Source organism: Octodon degus, unplaced genomic scaffold (assembly GCF_000260255.1).
Source record: "Octodon degus isolate 3935 unplaced genomic scaffold, OctDeg1.0 scaffold00045, whole genome shotgun sequence".
NCBI classification, from domain to species: Eukaryota; Metazoa; Chordata; class Mammalia; order Rodentia; family Octodontidae; genus Octodon; species Octodon degus.
This window is the reverse complement of record NW_004524621.1, coordinates 2,182,503-2,196,564: the sequence shown is the minus strand read 5'-3', so window position 1 is coordinate 2,196,564 and position 14,062 is coordinate 2,182,503. Positions and strand designations below refer to the sequence as shown.

General features: G+C 38.0%; 1 protein-coding gene and 1 pseudogene across 3 annotated transcripts in view; one reads left to right on the top strand and one right to left on the bottom strand.

Moving 5' to 3' along the window:
* Brwd1 (bromodomain and WD repeat domain containing 1) overlaps positions 1-14,062 on the top strand; it is a 153,031-nt gene that overhangs the window by 71,255 nt on the left and 67,714 nt on the right. For 2 of the 3 annotated variants that reach the window (XM_023716038.1, XM_023716036.1), the window contains exons 22-26: positions 1,873-1,967; positions 4,491-4,680; positions 6,071-6,199; positions 6,295-6,402; positions 13,404-13,528. In XM_023716038.1, coding sequence (XP_023571806.1) covers positions 1,873-1,967; positions 4,491-4,680; positions 6,071-6,199; positions 6,295-6,402; positions 13,404-13,528 — 647 coding nt within the window. The remainder of the gene's footprint in view (positions 1-1,872; positions 1,968-4,490; positions 4,681-6,070; positions 6,200-6,294; positions 6,403-13,403; positions 13,529-14,062) is intronic. The other variant, XM_004631770.2, reaches the window with a different exon arrangement.
* LOC105742252 lies at positions 8,190-8,585 on the bottom strand (annotated as a pseudogene).

Genomic DNA, 14,062 nt, shown 5'->3' with positions numbered 1-14,062 from the left:
AGGCAGGTACAGTGCTGCTGAGCTATATCCCTGACTCTAGAATGTTAGTATTTTCTGATTCAGTAATGTTTGAGAAGTACAGTGCTCCATGTGACTGAACCTCTCTCTTTCTTTGGATAGTAGTTAAGCATGGGTTAGAGTTAGAATACAGATTCTTGTTTGTAGACACTTTTCTTAGTCTTTCTGTGCCAATGCCTCTTTAATAGTATATCCCACCCACAATGATGTGAGAAACAATTTAGTTTAAGCTTTTTCTCATTTGTATTTTCCTTTCCTAAGGAGAAAAACCAGTCTCTTGTTACCCATAAAATAATCACTCAATTCTAGCCTATTGAGAATGGAGGCTCAAATCTGCTTATCCTTATCTCTAACAGACCCTGTTATCTGGCATTTATGTATTTATTTTCCTTTTCTTTTCTCTTTTTCCTTTGCATAGATGTAACAGTTTTTCTGTTTACTTTGTAAAAGACACCTTGGTTGCTTCCCAGTTATGGTAGTTAAGAATAAAGTTGGTAACATCTGTGTCCTGGCTTTTTGTAGGGATGTAATCTTATAGCTCTTTTGGGCAATTACGAAGGAAAGTGATTGCCTCTGTTTATAAGAAACTGTGAGATTGTCTTCTAAAATGGTTATCCCATTTTCATTCCCAGTAGCCATCACTTACAGTTCATGTTGACCCACATCCTTGTTGTCAGTTCTTTACAGCATCGTCTGTAAATTCAGCAAAGTCCTGATTTAAATTCCAGCAGATTATTTTTGTGGATATCCATAGATTTATTTTTAAACTGTGTATAGAGGAAAAAGACCCAGAATGGCTAACATAGCACCAAAGAACAAGATAAAAGGACTCAACACTATCTGGTATTAATAGTCACTAGAAATCTGCAGTTTTTGAAATAGCAGTTTTGAAGGAAGAATAGGTAAATAGATCTGTGAAACAAGATACAAAATATAGAAACAGACTAACATGAATCTACCTTTGGCAAAGGAGCAAATACAACTCTTGACAAAGCATGGTTCTTGTGAATGACCTTGACATAATTGGATTTCCCCCTTTCAAAAATATGAATCTTCCTATAAACCTTTCACAAAAATTAACTCAAAATGATGTAGAAATAATGTAAATACCTTCAGTACAAACTGGGTAGCTCCTCGGTGGTAATTAAGCATAAAATCTTGATATTTTGGATTTGTTAATGACTTTTAGGTAAAAAGACGTATTAAAAATAATGAAATAGCAATAAGGAAACATTTCAAGATGGGAAAAATATCTAATGTACACCTCATCAAAAAAGATGTGAATACAATATTGCAAAGAATTTATGAGAAGATAGATAGTCACCATTTTGTAGGGAATTAAAAACTAAAACCACCATGGATTTGTTAGAATAGCTGCAGTTCAAAACCCTGTGAGTATACACATTGACTTTTATAGAGGGCTCAGCCCACCATGGAGACAATGCTGGTGTGGCATATGGTGCCAGGGGTTGAACCATGGTCCCTGCACTTGCCTAAGTTTGCCTAAGCAGGCACTTTAGTCTGCTGAACTATCTTGCCAGACCTGACTTTTCTTAATGTCACCTAGAGATAAAAGGCATCTGTCACCCAGATTTTTTAGTATCACTACATTTGCTAATAACAACAGTGTTAAATTTCTACTGTGGTAAATTTCTAGTGGGTAAGAAGATGGATATAGTAAAGAAGTTTGGCTTTTAAATTTATCTGATCATGTTTTTATTAATTAGTTACTATAGTTATTTCTTAGATTTGATATTTTAAGATGACTGTGCTTAGCTTTTTCCTTTTTTTTTTTTTCCTTCATGGGTTATTTAACTTATGGGATCAAGATTTTTTTTCCTCCTCACAAATTAGGAGACCTCCTGTGATCAGAGTGAAGGTTCTTGTTCTTCAGAAGAAGATGAATGGAAGAGTGATAGAAAAAGTGAAAGTTACAGTGAAAGCTCAAGGTATCTTTCTGCTTTGCTCTTTTAGGCATTTTATTTTTAATTAATTAATTAATTTATATGGTACAGGGTCTCACTATGCAGCTTGGACTATGCAGTCTCAGCCTCCCAAGTGCTGGGATTATAGGTGTGCAACACAGTTCTCTGTTTCAGTGGCCAGCATGACATGTAGTACCGGGGATCAAACTTGGATCCCTGTGCTTGCCAGGCAGGCACTTAGACTGCCAGTCTATCTCCCTATCCCTCTTGCAGGCATTTTAAGCTTAGTCTTGAATGGAACTACGTTTGAATAACACTCAGCCCAAAAGTTAAGTGTAGAACACATTGTTTTTTATTATACATAAAAAGAGATACGGGTTGGGCTGTAACTCAGTGGGAGAGTGTTTGCTTTACATCCATGAGGTTCTGGATTCAGGTCGCAACACTGCCTAAAATGGTTGTTAATAGGTAGCTCTTTGCTGGGTGTGGTGGTATGTTCCCATAATCCTAGGTAAGACAGGAAGATGGAAAGTTTGAGAACAGCCTGAGCAATTTAATGTACCATGTCTCACAATTAAAAAGAAAAAAGATTAAGGGTATAACACAATGGTAAGAGTCCCCTTGGTTGGATCTCCACTACTTACAAGGGTAGTGTGTTTGTGTGTGTGTATGTGAGAGAGAGAGAGAGAGAGAGAGAGAGAGAGAGAGAGAGAGAGACAGACACTGTGCTCTGTTAATAGCTGTTTTTGTAGAAACACTGAGGATTTCTAGTTGGCTATCACTACTTGGTAGTGTTATTAATTTAGTCTTGTGCTACATTTTAAAAAGAATATCCAGTGCCTGATGAGACCACTAGAATATTTATAGCTGTTGCATGAGTTACTATTTCTTTGTGGGTTCTACGTTTCATTGGGTCAGAATGCCAGCCTGTTTCTCATCTTGGTCAATGTCACCTTCTGGCTCAGGGCAAAAAGTTGGATATTGCTGAATCTCTTTTACTTATATACAGTCTGTCCATAATCATGTCTAGAAAGTTCTGTCATCTAAAAATCATTCAGACCCTCTTTCTCTGGTTAGGGATTTTTGTTGAGGTTTTATTGGTCCAAACCACACTCATATGTACTCTGTGTTTTGTGTCTGTCTTCTTTTGCTCTGTTATGATTAGGAATTGGAGCAGTGCTTTAGAATATATTCATTTCTTTTTTAAGTTTTAATTGTGAAGAAGCACATCAAGTGTGCGGGTCAGTAGTGTTAAGGTTATTCATTTTGTTTTGCAGTCAGCCTTCAGAGCCCTGTTTATCTTGCAGAATTGAAACTGTATAGTAATAAATAACATACAGTAACAAGGCACTGTCCCTAGTGCCATGTAGCCACTATTGTGCTTTCTCTGTGTTATCTTTTATTTCAGTTTTTCTTGATTCTGTATATAAAGCAAATGTTCTTATAGGGTTTTTGTTTTTTAGTACTGGGAATTTAACTCAGAATTACTGGTCTGAGGTACATCCCCAGCCCTTGTTTTTTATTTTGAGACAGGATCTCACTGAATTGCTCAGAGTAGGCTCAAATTTATGATCTTGCTGCTTTAGCAGTGTTGGGATGATAGGTGTGGGCTATCATACCTGACTTCATGTTTTTGGATGTTTGTTTTTAATAGAAAGTGAGTGGTTGAGGTTGGGCCAAAGAATGGTCCCAGTGGAGACCATTTTCATCTTTTTCTATGTTTGGTGAAGCAAACTGAGGGCCAGAGACTAGTTCTCTATTTCTGTTTTTTTCTTTGATGCTGCTTTTTAATCTGTGAAGGTTTGGCTAATATTAGCTCCATTGTTCTATTTCTTATCCTGTCTGACCCTTTGTATCTGTTTATTGGCATGGTTTTCTATTGCTTGCTACAGTTAATTTAAAAATCCCTGCTCTGAGACCAAGACTGATTGTTGAGAGAGTTCAAGACCAGCCTGGGCTACAAAGTGAGCTCAGGGTGAGCCTGGATTGCTTAGCGAGACCCTGTCTCAAAAAGACAAAAAAAAAAAAAAAAAAAAAAAAAAAAACAAACAAAGCCAAAACCAAAACACCAAAAAACAAAAAAAAAATCTCTTGTTCTACATCTCATATGCAGTTTGCTGGTGTGTGGCTCTTCTTAGGTTTTTGTATGTTTGGTGTTCCTGAAGCTGTACCCTTCGTTTTCTGTAAGGGGCTTGTTAGTGAGGTAGAGATACTATCTCACATTGGCTGTCATCTATAGTGAGTGCTCTTAGGAACAGATTTCTCTAGCTCATAGTAATTACTCATTTACAGTATCAGTGAAGTTTTCTCTCTCTCTGCTCATGCTATGCTCTTTGATTGTATACTTGCTTTGGCAGCAGATAGATATACATGATCTTCCGTTGTTTCAGTCTTTTTTGGCAGCTGGGTAGGATGTTTAAGTTAAATGTTACAGGTGCTCTCCTTCCCTCCTCTGCTCTCTCTTTCCTCTCTGGCCATAATTAACTTGTTATTTATTAGTGCCTTAGATTCTGGTTCCACACAATTTGAAATGTTCTCCTATTCCAGTGACTCCTCATCCCGATACTCTGATTGGACAGCTGATGCAGGCATCAATTTGCAGCCTCCCTTGAGAATGTCATGTCGTCGACGAATTACCCGATTTTGTAGTAGTTCAGAGGATGAAATGTCTGCTGAAAATTTATCTCCTCCAAAAAGAAGATGGAAGAGAAAGAAAGAAAGTAAGCCTAAAAAAGAGGTAAGAAAAAAGTACATCTTTAAAAATAATTGTGTATTACCAGGTGTGGTGCCCGTACTTGGAAGGTTGAGGCAGGAGGATTGCTACAAGTCAAGGCAAGCCTAGGCTATACAGTGAGTTCAAGGCCAGCCAGGACTACATAATGAGACCGTGTCTCAAATAAAAAATATATGTACACTTTTATAAAGGTGTTACTTTCCAGTGCCTATCCCACTCTTTTGCTTTCTCCCTTTTCCCTGCTCCCTTTCCTTCCCCTTCCTCCTCCTCCTTTTTTTTTTTTTTTTTTCCTCTGTTCAGTTCTGTACTTTCTTGTGGTGCTGGAGATGAAGCCCTTGACTGTGCTAAGTGAGTGCTCTGCCACTGACCTGTACCACCACATTATGTCAGCAGGAATCAAATAGGAAAAGTAAACTTACTTTGGGAGGTAGGGAGGAGTGGTGGGCTCTTGTGGTTCTGATTTCTAAACAGTTTCTGGTTAGTTGATATGGCAAGCTCATTCATGTGGCTTTTGGCTGTAACCTCAGTTCTGTGCCACATGTGCCTCTCCTGAGAGCTGGCTGCTTGAATGTGCTCATATCTTGGTAGTGAGTAGCCTGATGGAGTAAGCTTGCATGCCTCTTAGGGCCTACACTTACAAGGTACCATTGTCACTTCTGCTTTCTTGTGTATGTTAGGAGTGAGTCTTAAGTCTAGGCCATGCTCAGGAGTAGACTTTATTTGCACTATTAGAAGGGGAGAGGGAGGATATCAAAGAATTGAAAGGCTTTGAGCCTCAAGTGAAGAGATTCTTTGTGATTACTAGCCTGTGTTCCAATTCAAAGTGGAATGTTGGTAGAATAAGCTGTATGTGGAAGAAGATTGAGGTTGGGAATTAGCACTACAAAGTGGGAAGTGAGGTGAAATGTTGTCAGATGGTCTAGAGGCGGTGCTAGCAAAGTTCTAGGTTGATCTCCAGTTGGCACAGTGCTATCTGTGTTCAGCAGCTGAACATGTAAGCTGATTCTAAAATGCAATCATTAGGTGCTTATGCCAAAATACAGTCATTCTGAATGCTAAGGTTTCTCTCTCTCTCTCTTTTTTTCTTAAATGTGTTTAGGACAGGGTCTATAGGGTCTCACTACTTAGTTCAAACTCGTAGTGATTCTCCTGTTTTCAGCCTCCCAAGCCCTGGGATTACAGGCACACACCACCATGTCTGGTCTCAATTGCTCTCTCAGTGCACCTTGGGGGTGGGGCCGGCATGTCATGCCAGGGATTGAACCCAGCCGCTGAGTTCTGCCTCCCTAAGCAGGCTCTTTAGTCCACTGAGCTATCTGGCCATCCTCGCTTTTGTTTTTCAAATAGTGCATATTGCCTTATTTTCTACCAAGGGATGTTTTCTTTTCCTTAGCAGAATTTGCAAAGGATGACTCCAGCAGAGCTTGAAAATGTGGAACATTTATATGAATTTCATCCTCCCGTATGGATAACGGACACCACACTTCGAAAGTCTCCCTTTGTTCCTCAAATGGGTGATGAGGTGAGAGTAATAAACTACAAACATGGAGGCAGAACATATGCATAATTGATACTGCATGTGAACTATTTTATTAAACATATACTTTCCTTTTGTAGGTCATCTATTTTCGACAGGGCCATGAAGCTTATATTGAAGCTGTCAAAAGAAATAACATTTATGAACTAAACCCTAACAAGGAGCCATGGAGAAAAATGGATCTTAGGGTAGGTTAATGATACTACTTTAACTGAGTTAAAGTCAGTTAATGCACATCGTAGTTCACTTATTTATAAATCCATTAAAAAGCCTATTGGTGGGGCTGGTGAGGTGGCTCAGTGGTCTAAAGCACCTACTTAGAACAAGCTTAGCAAAGCACAGGGACCACGGTTCGATCCCCCAGCACCACATGCCAGCCAGCCGCGCCTCCTGGTGGGCTGAGCTGGCCACACACACACACACACACACACACACACACAAAAAAAATTTAAAAAAAAAAAAAAAAAAAGGCCTATTGGAAGGGGCTAGGGAGATAGTACAGCAGTATAAGTACTTGCCTGGCAAGTACAAGGTCCTGAGTTCAGTGCCTAGCCCCACATACTATTCTGGCCCTAGCACCACGCCAGCCCCAGAATCGCTCATGGTGGCACATGCGTGTAATCCCAGCACTCAGGAGATCGGGACAAGAGGATTGCTGTGAGTTGGAGACCAGCCTGGGGGCTTCAGATATGAGCATAAGGCTGGCCTGAATTGCATAGTGAGACCCTGTCTCAAAAAAAAAAAAAAAAAGCTGCTGGGGATATGACTCAGTGGAATAAGTGCTTCCCTGGCAAGCGCAAGGGCCTGAGTTCAATCCCTGGTTCCGGGAAAAAAAAAAAAAGCCTAGTGGAAGTATGGTTTATCTGGAGTTTGACTTTATATATATTTCATTCACTACTGAGTTATCGAGTGTAGTCAGTTCTCATTGATGAATTTTTTTGCAAAAATACACTCTTGATACGAATTACTTCGAACCCTGGAATCCATACTCATGGGGCTTTCAGGTCATTCCTGAACATGTGCAGAATGGCAAAAAGTTTGATTTCCTGATATGTGTATTCCTGTTTGTGGCTAAACAAGAACAGCCCTCTTCCTTCTTTGTTTCAGTTCTTACTTTGCAACCAGGTGTCTGGTTCAAAGTCTGTTTAGTGCTCTGTGTTTCTCGTATTTTTTTTTTTGCTGTCTCCCACCCTTGGTGATTTTGCTATTTATCATGGCCTCCATGCTTAATATTGAAGTGCTATCTTAGTATTCCTAAGAAGGATATGGTAGGTCTTAGGAGGCCATAGTGTGAGACAACCTACCTAATTCAGGTATAAATCACAGTGCTGTGTTTTTTTTTTTTTTTTTTTCCGGAACCAGGGATTGAACTCAGGCCTTTGTGCTTGCCAAGCAAGCGCTTATTCTACTGAGCTATCTCCTTGGCCCCCACAGTGCTGTTTGATGTGAGTTCAGTGTTAATGAAGAAGCATGTATTTCATGTTATATGCTATTAGGGAGGAACACATAAGAAAATTACATCTGATCGGTTCACTATCTGTTGTGTCCTAGGTATCATAGCCTAATTCTGGCTTGTACCCTGGTCTAGTATTCTTTTGTAGGTGACTTTATAAATATAACAGCTGTGAATGAGAATGGTTGTAGTATTTTGTTACAATAATTCTGTGCAGTGTTTTTTCCTTGTTTTTAAAAATCCACACATAAAATATTTATAGGATATGATTTAGTACATGTAGATGTTGTGTGACACTAAGCCCAGGGTAAATGTAAGTCTTTAAGTATGTATCATGGTTTTAGGACAAAAATATTTCTTCTAGCTTTTTTTTTTTTTTTTTTTTTTTAACAGTTTACACATTATTTACTCAATCAATTGAGGCTTTTCGATTGTCCATATAAGATACTCTGTGTAGTTGATCCCAGCATTGTGCACATTGACTTTAAGAAGTTCTGTTTTGGTTTTCTGTGTTGAAGTTGCTCAGTTACTGCTGTTGTTTTCTTTTCTTTCAGGATCAAGGTGGGTGCTTTCGTAGAGAATCTTATTTTTCATTCCTTTTCTGGCAGTTCTTTCCTGGATTCTTTCCTTTGCATAATTATACCTGCAATGGAACCAGCATCCTAAAGTCACCACGATAAATCCTTATATACCAACATCACATGATCTTCTAATTCTGCTAGTTAACAAAAAGTATCTGAGTCCAGTCATGACAGATCCTAATGAACCATACAATACTAAATCCCGTGCACAGGGAGTGTGTTCAACATCTAAAATTCCTAGGAGCTTAAAGGGCTTCCCCTTCCCGGGCTTGCCAGGCCCCCGGAGCAGCCACCATGGCACCGAGTGTGTGGCTCCCGCACGCCGCCTTGCCCCCATCCTCCAATGCCCTCTTCTAGCTTTTCAAAAAAAATGTTTTAGAAGTTTGTTATTATCAGTCAGCCTACTATGCCATAAAAACTAGGATTGAATTGTTATTTGTGACTTGACAGTACTGGCTGATACCCCTTTGCCTGTCCCTGACTCTTGCTCTCCCCTGCCTCTGCTAAATACTGTTACACTCCTGAGTTTCTTAGGAATGGATTTTTTTCAGATTCCACATGTGAAGGAGATGATACATGTTACTGTGCCTAGATTATTTCGCCTAACATAATGACATGCAGTTCTGTGTATATTGTTATAATTAACACTATTTTATTCTTTTTAATTTTTAAACACTTGTTTAATAATTTTGGGAGATAGAGCAGAAGCTAGCCTTGAACTCAGTTTGTAACTCAGGCTGGCCCAGAACTTGACATTCTCCTGCCTCAGCTTTCTGAATGCTGGGATCCAGCTTCATTGTGTTTGGAACACATTTTCTTCATCCAGTAGTTGATACATTTTTTTTTCATTTTCTAAGCCACTGTGAATATTGCTGCAATAATCATGAGATTATTATTTCATCTTGATTCCATTTCCTTTACTATATACCCAGTACAGGGATTATTGGATCCTGTTAATAATTTCATATTTAATTTTGGTGGAATCTGTTTTGTTTCCATGATGGCTACATTAGCTTACATTCTCATGAGTGTAAAAATTTCCTTTTCTCTGCATTCATGCCAGTATTTATCCTTTTTTTTTTTTTTTTTTGTACTGTAGATTGAACTCAGGACCTTACGCTTGCTAGGCCAGCACTTATGCCTCTGAGCTATCGCCCCAGCCATCTTCTCTGTGTTTTTGATAATAGAGCTTTTTATTGGAATGAGGCAGCATCTCACTATGGTTTGGTTTTGCGTTTCTCTGACAGTAACGCTAACCATTTTCCTGTGCATCTCTTGGTCTTTTGAGAAATGTCTGTTCTATTGCTTATTTTTACATTGGATTGTTTTATTGCTGTTGAATTGATTGAGTTCCTTATGTATGTTGGGTATTAGCTTCTGGTTGGATGTATAGTTTGCACTTCTTTTATTTCATTTTGTAGGTTCTCTTTTGTTTTATTTGAAGTGCAAAAATTTTTTTTTATTTATTTTTTCATGTATTTGGTACACGGTGTCACTACACAGCTCATATCATGGTGATCCTCCTGTTTTCAGCCTCCCCAGAACTGTGATTACAGGCGTGCACCACCATACCTGTCTCCATGGCTTGCCAGGGTGGGACTGGTATGGCATGTGGTGTCAGAGATTGAACTTGTGTGTCCCTGTACTTGCCTAAGCAGGCAATTAGTCTGCTGAGCTATCTCACTGCCCCCCCCCCAAAAAAATGTTTTAGTGTCTCTTAATTGTGGTCTTTTGTTGTTTTTCTTTCTTCTATTTTTGGGAGTCATGTTCAAGAACTCTGTTTTCTTATGTCCTAAAGCATTATCTTTATGTTTTATATGTGTTTCCATAGATTCAGGTCTTTCATTTAATTCTTCAATCTGTCTTGAGTTGATTATTCTGTATTTTAAGAGATAAAGGTCTTTTCTTTTTTAAAATTATTTTATTTTATTGAGAAACAAGTATCAATGGGACAAAATGAAAATGAAGCTGATTAATAGGACAGTTTCAATAATTAATACATTGGATATCTTCTTAGTGATTATCCATAGTACAAGATGCAGACAGAATATCCTGTCCAAACACTGTTAGTACAAATCTTCTCATTGAATTAAGCGAAAGTAGGTATACATCTATCCTAACTATTCTGCATATACAGATATAAAATGGTCCTTCCTTTGTATCCCCGTTTTTGCTTAGTCCTGTTCCATTGGCATCTAAATACTATAGGTGTGTGAATTTAGCAAAACAATCCAACACAGTCCAGCAGTCCACCATAGTAGTGGGTTATCCACAGAAGATGTTGATTTGAGCCTTTCACAGCTCAGCATATTAATATGGCTTTACCTTATATACCTCACTTTCATACTTTTCTGCTGGATGGTTAACACCAAGATAAAGCAAGACCTGTATAACAAGAAATGTAACTTTTGTATCTGATAAGATCAGTCAAATACCCTCAGGATTTATCCTGTAACCCTGTACCACAGTTTGCAGATCCTTTGTCGTTGTCAGCCATGTGGCTGAGTCACAGCCATTGCTTGACCAATTTGTTCTCTGTGAAAGCCTGAGAGAATATTTTCTCTCCATGTGACTCTCCTTAGGCACACTTTACATCATCAGTCATGTTGCTCTGTGGCCCCATAATCTCCTTGATCAAAAAAATTGGGACACAAAGTTACATGATGTTACAGTATAGGTTCTATGTCCTGAGTCTTCACTGACTTTGAAAGGCTATGGTCAAAAAAGAGAAAGGCTATGGTCAAAATGTTGGCTGTCCTTGCAGCCCTTCTATTTCTCTAATTTTTAGTCTGCCATCTTAGGTTGTTAACCCTGCAGAAGAGAAGCTTATTATTAACCTACATCTTATGCAGTTGGATTTAACTTCACTGTCTGTCTGAATATCAAACATCTTAGGCCTAACGTGGAACAGGTATTTTCCATCAAGTATTGATATGTTAAACATTAAGTCCCTACAGAGTATGGAGATAAAAATTTTAAAAGTGAAAAATATTTAAAAAATATGAATAAACAATTACATATTTTTACACAGAAATTTAGAAATCTAACCATATACAGCCTTGTAGCAGGACAGACCTGTGACTTTTTTTCTTCTACTTTTGTCTTTTTTTAATTTATTACCCATTAAAAAAAAAAAAAAAAACTTTTACTTGTGAGACAGTATGATAATAATTGGTATGTCATGACAAGAGATAAAGGTCTTTTCATTTTCAAAAAATTTAAATTTTTATTGTTTTTTAAAAATTTATTTATTTTTATTTTTTACTTTTATCCTTGTTATTTATTTATTTATTTTTGTGATACCGGGGATTGAACTCAGGACCCTGCGCTTGCCAGGCAGGCACTTATCGTCTCCCTGGCTGTTGTTGATTTTTGAGATAGGATCTTGCTCTATAATTCAAGTTAACATTGAACTCACTATGTAGCCTAAAACTCATGGCAGTTTGGCCTCAGCCTTCCAAGTACTGGGATTATAGGTGTGCACTGCCAAATTTGGTTTGTTTCAGTGTTTGTAATGTGGATATCCAATTTTTCCAGCATCATTTGAGAGTACTCTTTCTCTAGTGTGTGTTCCTAGTACTTTTATTAAAGCTCAGCTAGTTGCACATGTGTTAAGGTTTGTGTCTTAAGTGTCCTCCCAGTTCTCATGCAGTCAATGGGGTAGCAGGCTTCTAGAGTTTGTGATTAATTCATGATCCAATGTAGGATTATGGATGTGAATGCTCTGGGATTATGGGTGTGAGTGTTAAACCCTCCCTATCCTGAATACAATTTACGTAAGGGAGAAAGGCCTGCCCCTCTCTCTGCCACTGTTTCTCCCTTTTTACTATTTTCTGCCATGAACTACTGCCCTCTTCCATGTGCCACTCTGCCTTGAAGCCAGCTGAGTAGGGACTGAAACCTCTACAAACTGTGAGTTAAGTAAATCTTTCCATCCTTAATTCTGGGTGTCAGGTATTTTGTCCCAGCAACAAGACAAAAGTAACTGAGACATTATGTATGGGATTTATTTCAAAGTCCTCTCAACTGTTCCATTGGGCAGTACATCTGTTTATATGCCAGAACCATGCTATTTTGATTTCTGTGGCTTCATTGTATATCCCAGAATTATGGCTCCTACTTTTTATTTTTATTTTTTTTTTCCTAAAGATTGCTTTGACTCTGAGTTTTATTTTGGTTCCATATGAGCTTTAAGACTTTTTTTTTTATTCTTTTGTGAAGAATGTCAGTAGTACTTTGATAGGGATTGTCTTGAATCTGTGGAACACTTTGAGGGTGTGGACATCTTAGCCATATTGGCTCCTCTAATCTGTAAATATGGAATAACTGCAGTTTTTGTTCTCTCTGTGTGTTTTTTCTTGTAAAGGTCTTTCACCTGTGTTTAAATTCATTCCTAGGATTTTCTTTCTGGTAGCTTTTGTAAACAAAATTGTTTTCTTGGATAATCACAGAGAGTCTTTGTTTAATGAGTGGATAGTGACTGATTGTATCCCTGCTGTCAAGGAAACAGACAATGGAGGGTAGGTTGTGGCAAAGCCATGGATGGCTGCTCTTCCCAGGCAGTGACTGCCTCTTCATTGCCTAATCTTCAGCCTGAAATGGATCCCAGGATGTGGAGATTCTCAACAGATTGCATTAAGGAGAAATTTAATACTAACTTCTTTTTTTTTTTTTTTGCGGAACCGGGGATTGAACTCAGGCCCTTGCACTTGCCGGGCAAGTGCTTATTCCACTGAGCCATCTCCCTGGCCCCTAATACTAACTTCTTGAGGAATATTTATGAATAAGCAAAATGTGTATACACTTTGATTACAAATATAAAATTATATAGAAATGTGTGTAAAAAGAAAAAGCAATCAGGAAATATGTCAGATTGTTGGTAGTGGTTGTGTTTAAATATTGAGCTGGTTGATAACTTACATTTTATGTTGTTAACTTACATTCTTGCATGGTGTATTTTCTAAAGTAAGTATACTGACTTTTTACATGGAGTATGTTATATTAGAGACTGTAGAAAGTATCTTGCCATTATGAAGATTAGCAAAATGATGTAATTAGTGACAAATTTGTTCATTTGGGAGCCTAAATTGTGAGTTTGCTTTAATTAGGCAGTAAGCAGAGAATTACAATTTTGAGGAAATTTTATCTGTTTAAGGATCAAGAATTGGTCAAAATAGTTGGAATACGATATGAAGTTGGGCCCCCAACACTGTGTTGCCTTAAACTAGCATTTATAGATCCTGCAACTGGAAGACTAATGGATAAATCTTTCTCTATTAGGTATGTATTATCTTTTAATGTAATTATTTAGAATTTCCCATCTTGCTGATTAGCATGTACTTCCTCTTTAGCTGAAGGATACTGAGCAGTGTATGTGGATAGCTTAAGAAGTGAGTTGCACTTTTGATGGGTGTAATTCTAGTGGGAGTGTAGACCTGTCAGGTAGTAGTAAGGTAGGGACAGTCAAGTCTGGATGGTTTTTCATACCATTTTCCTGGGCAGAGTTCTACCTGGTCAGGGAAATTGTTTCTGCCATTATTCTAGATAGAATTTGGTAATAAAATAATATGTTGTGCTACATCAGTGGTTATCCCATATGGTAGCCACTAGTCACTTAAGGCTGTTGAGTAGTTGGTATGTGGCTTATTGAACCAAGTGAATTGTAAGTGTACACACTCCATCTTATTTATTTATTTATTATTATTATTTTTGACAACTCATACAGAATTTTACTTAACTAAGTAATATGAATTTCACAGTATTTGTTGTAATACATGGTATTGTCTTACAACCAGCTATTCATATTACCAGATA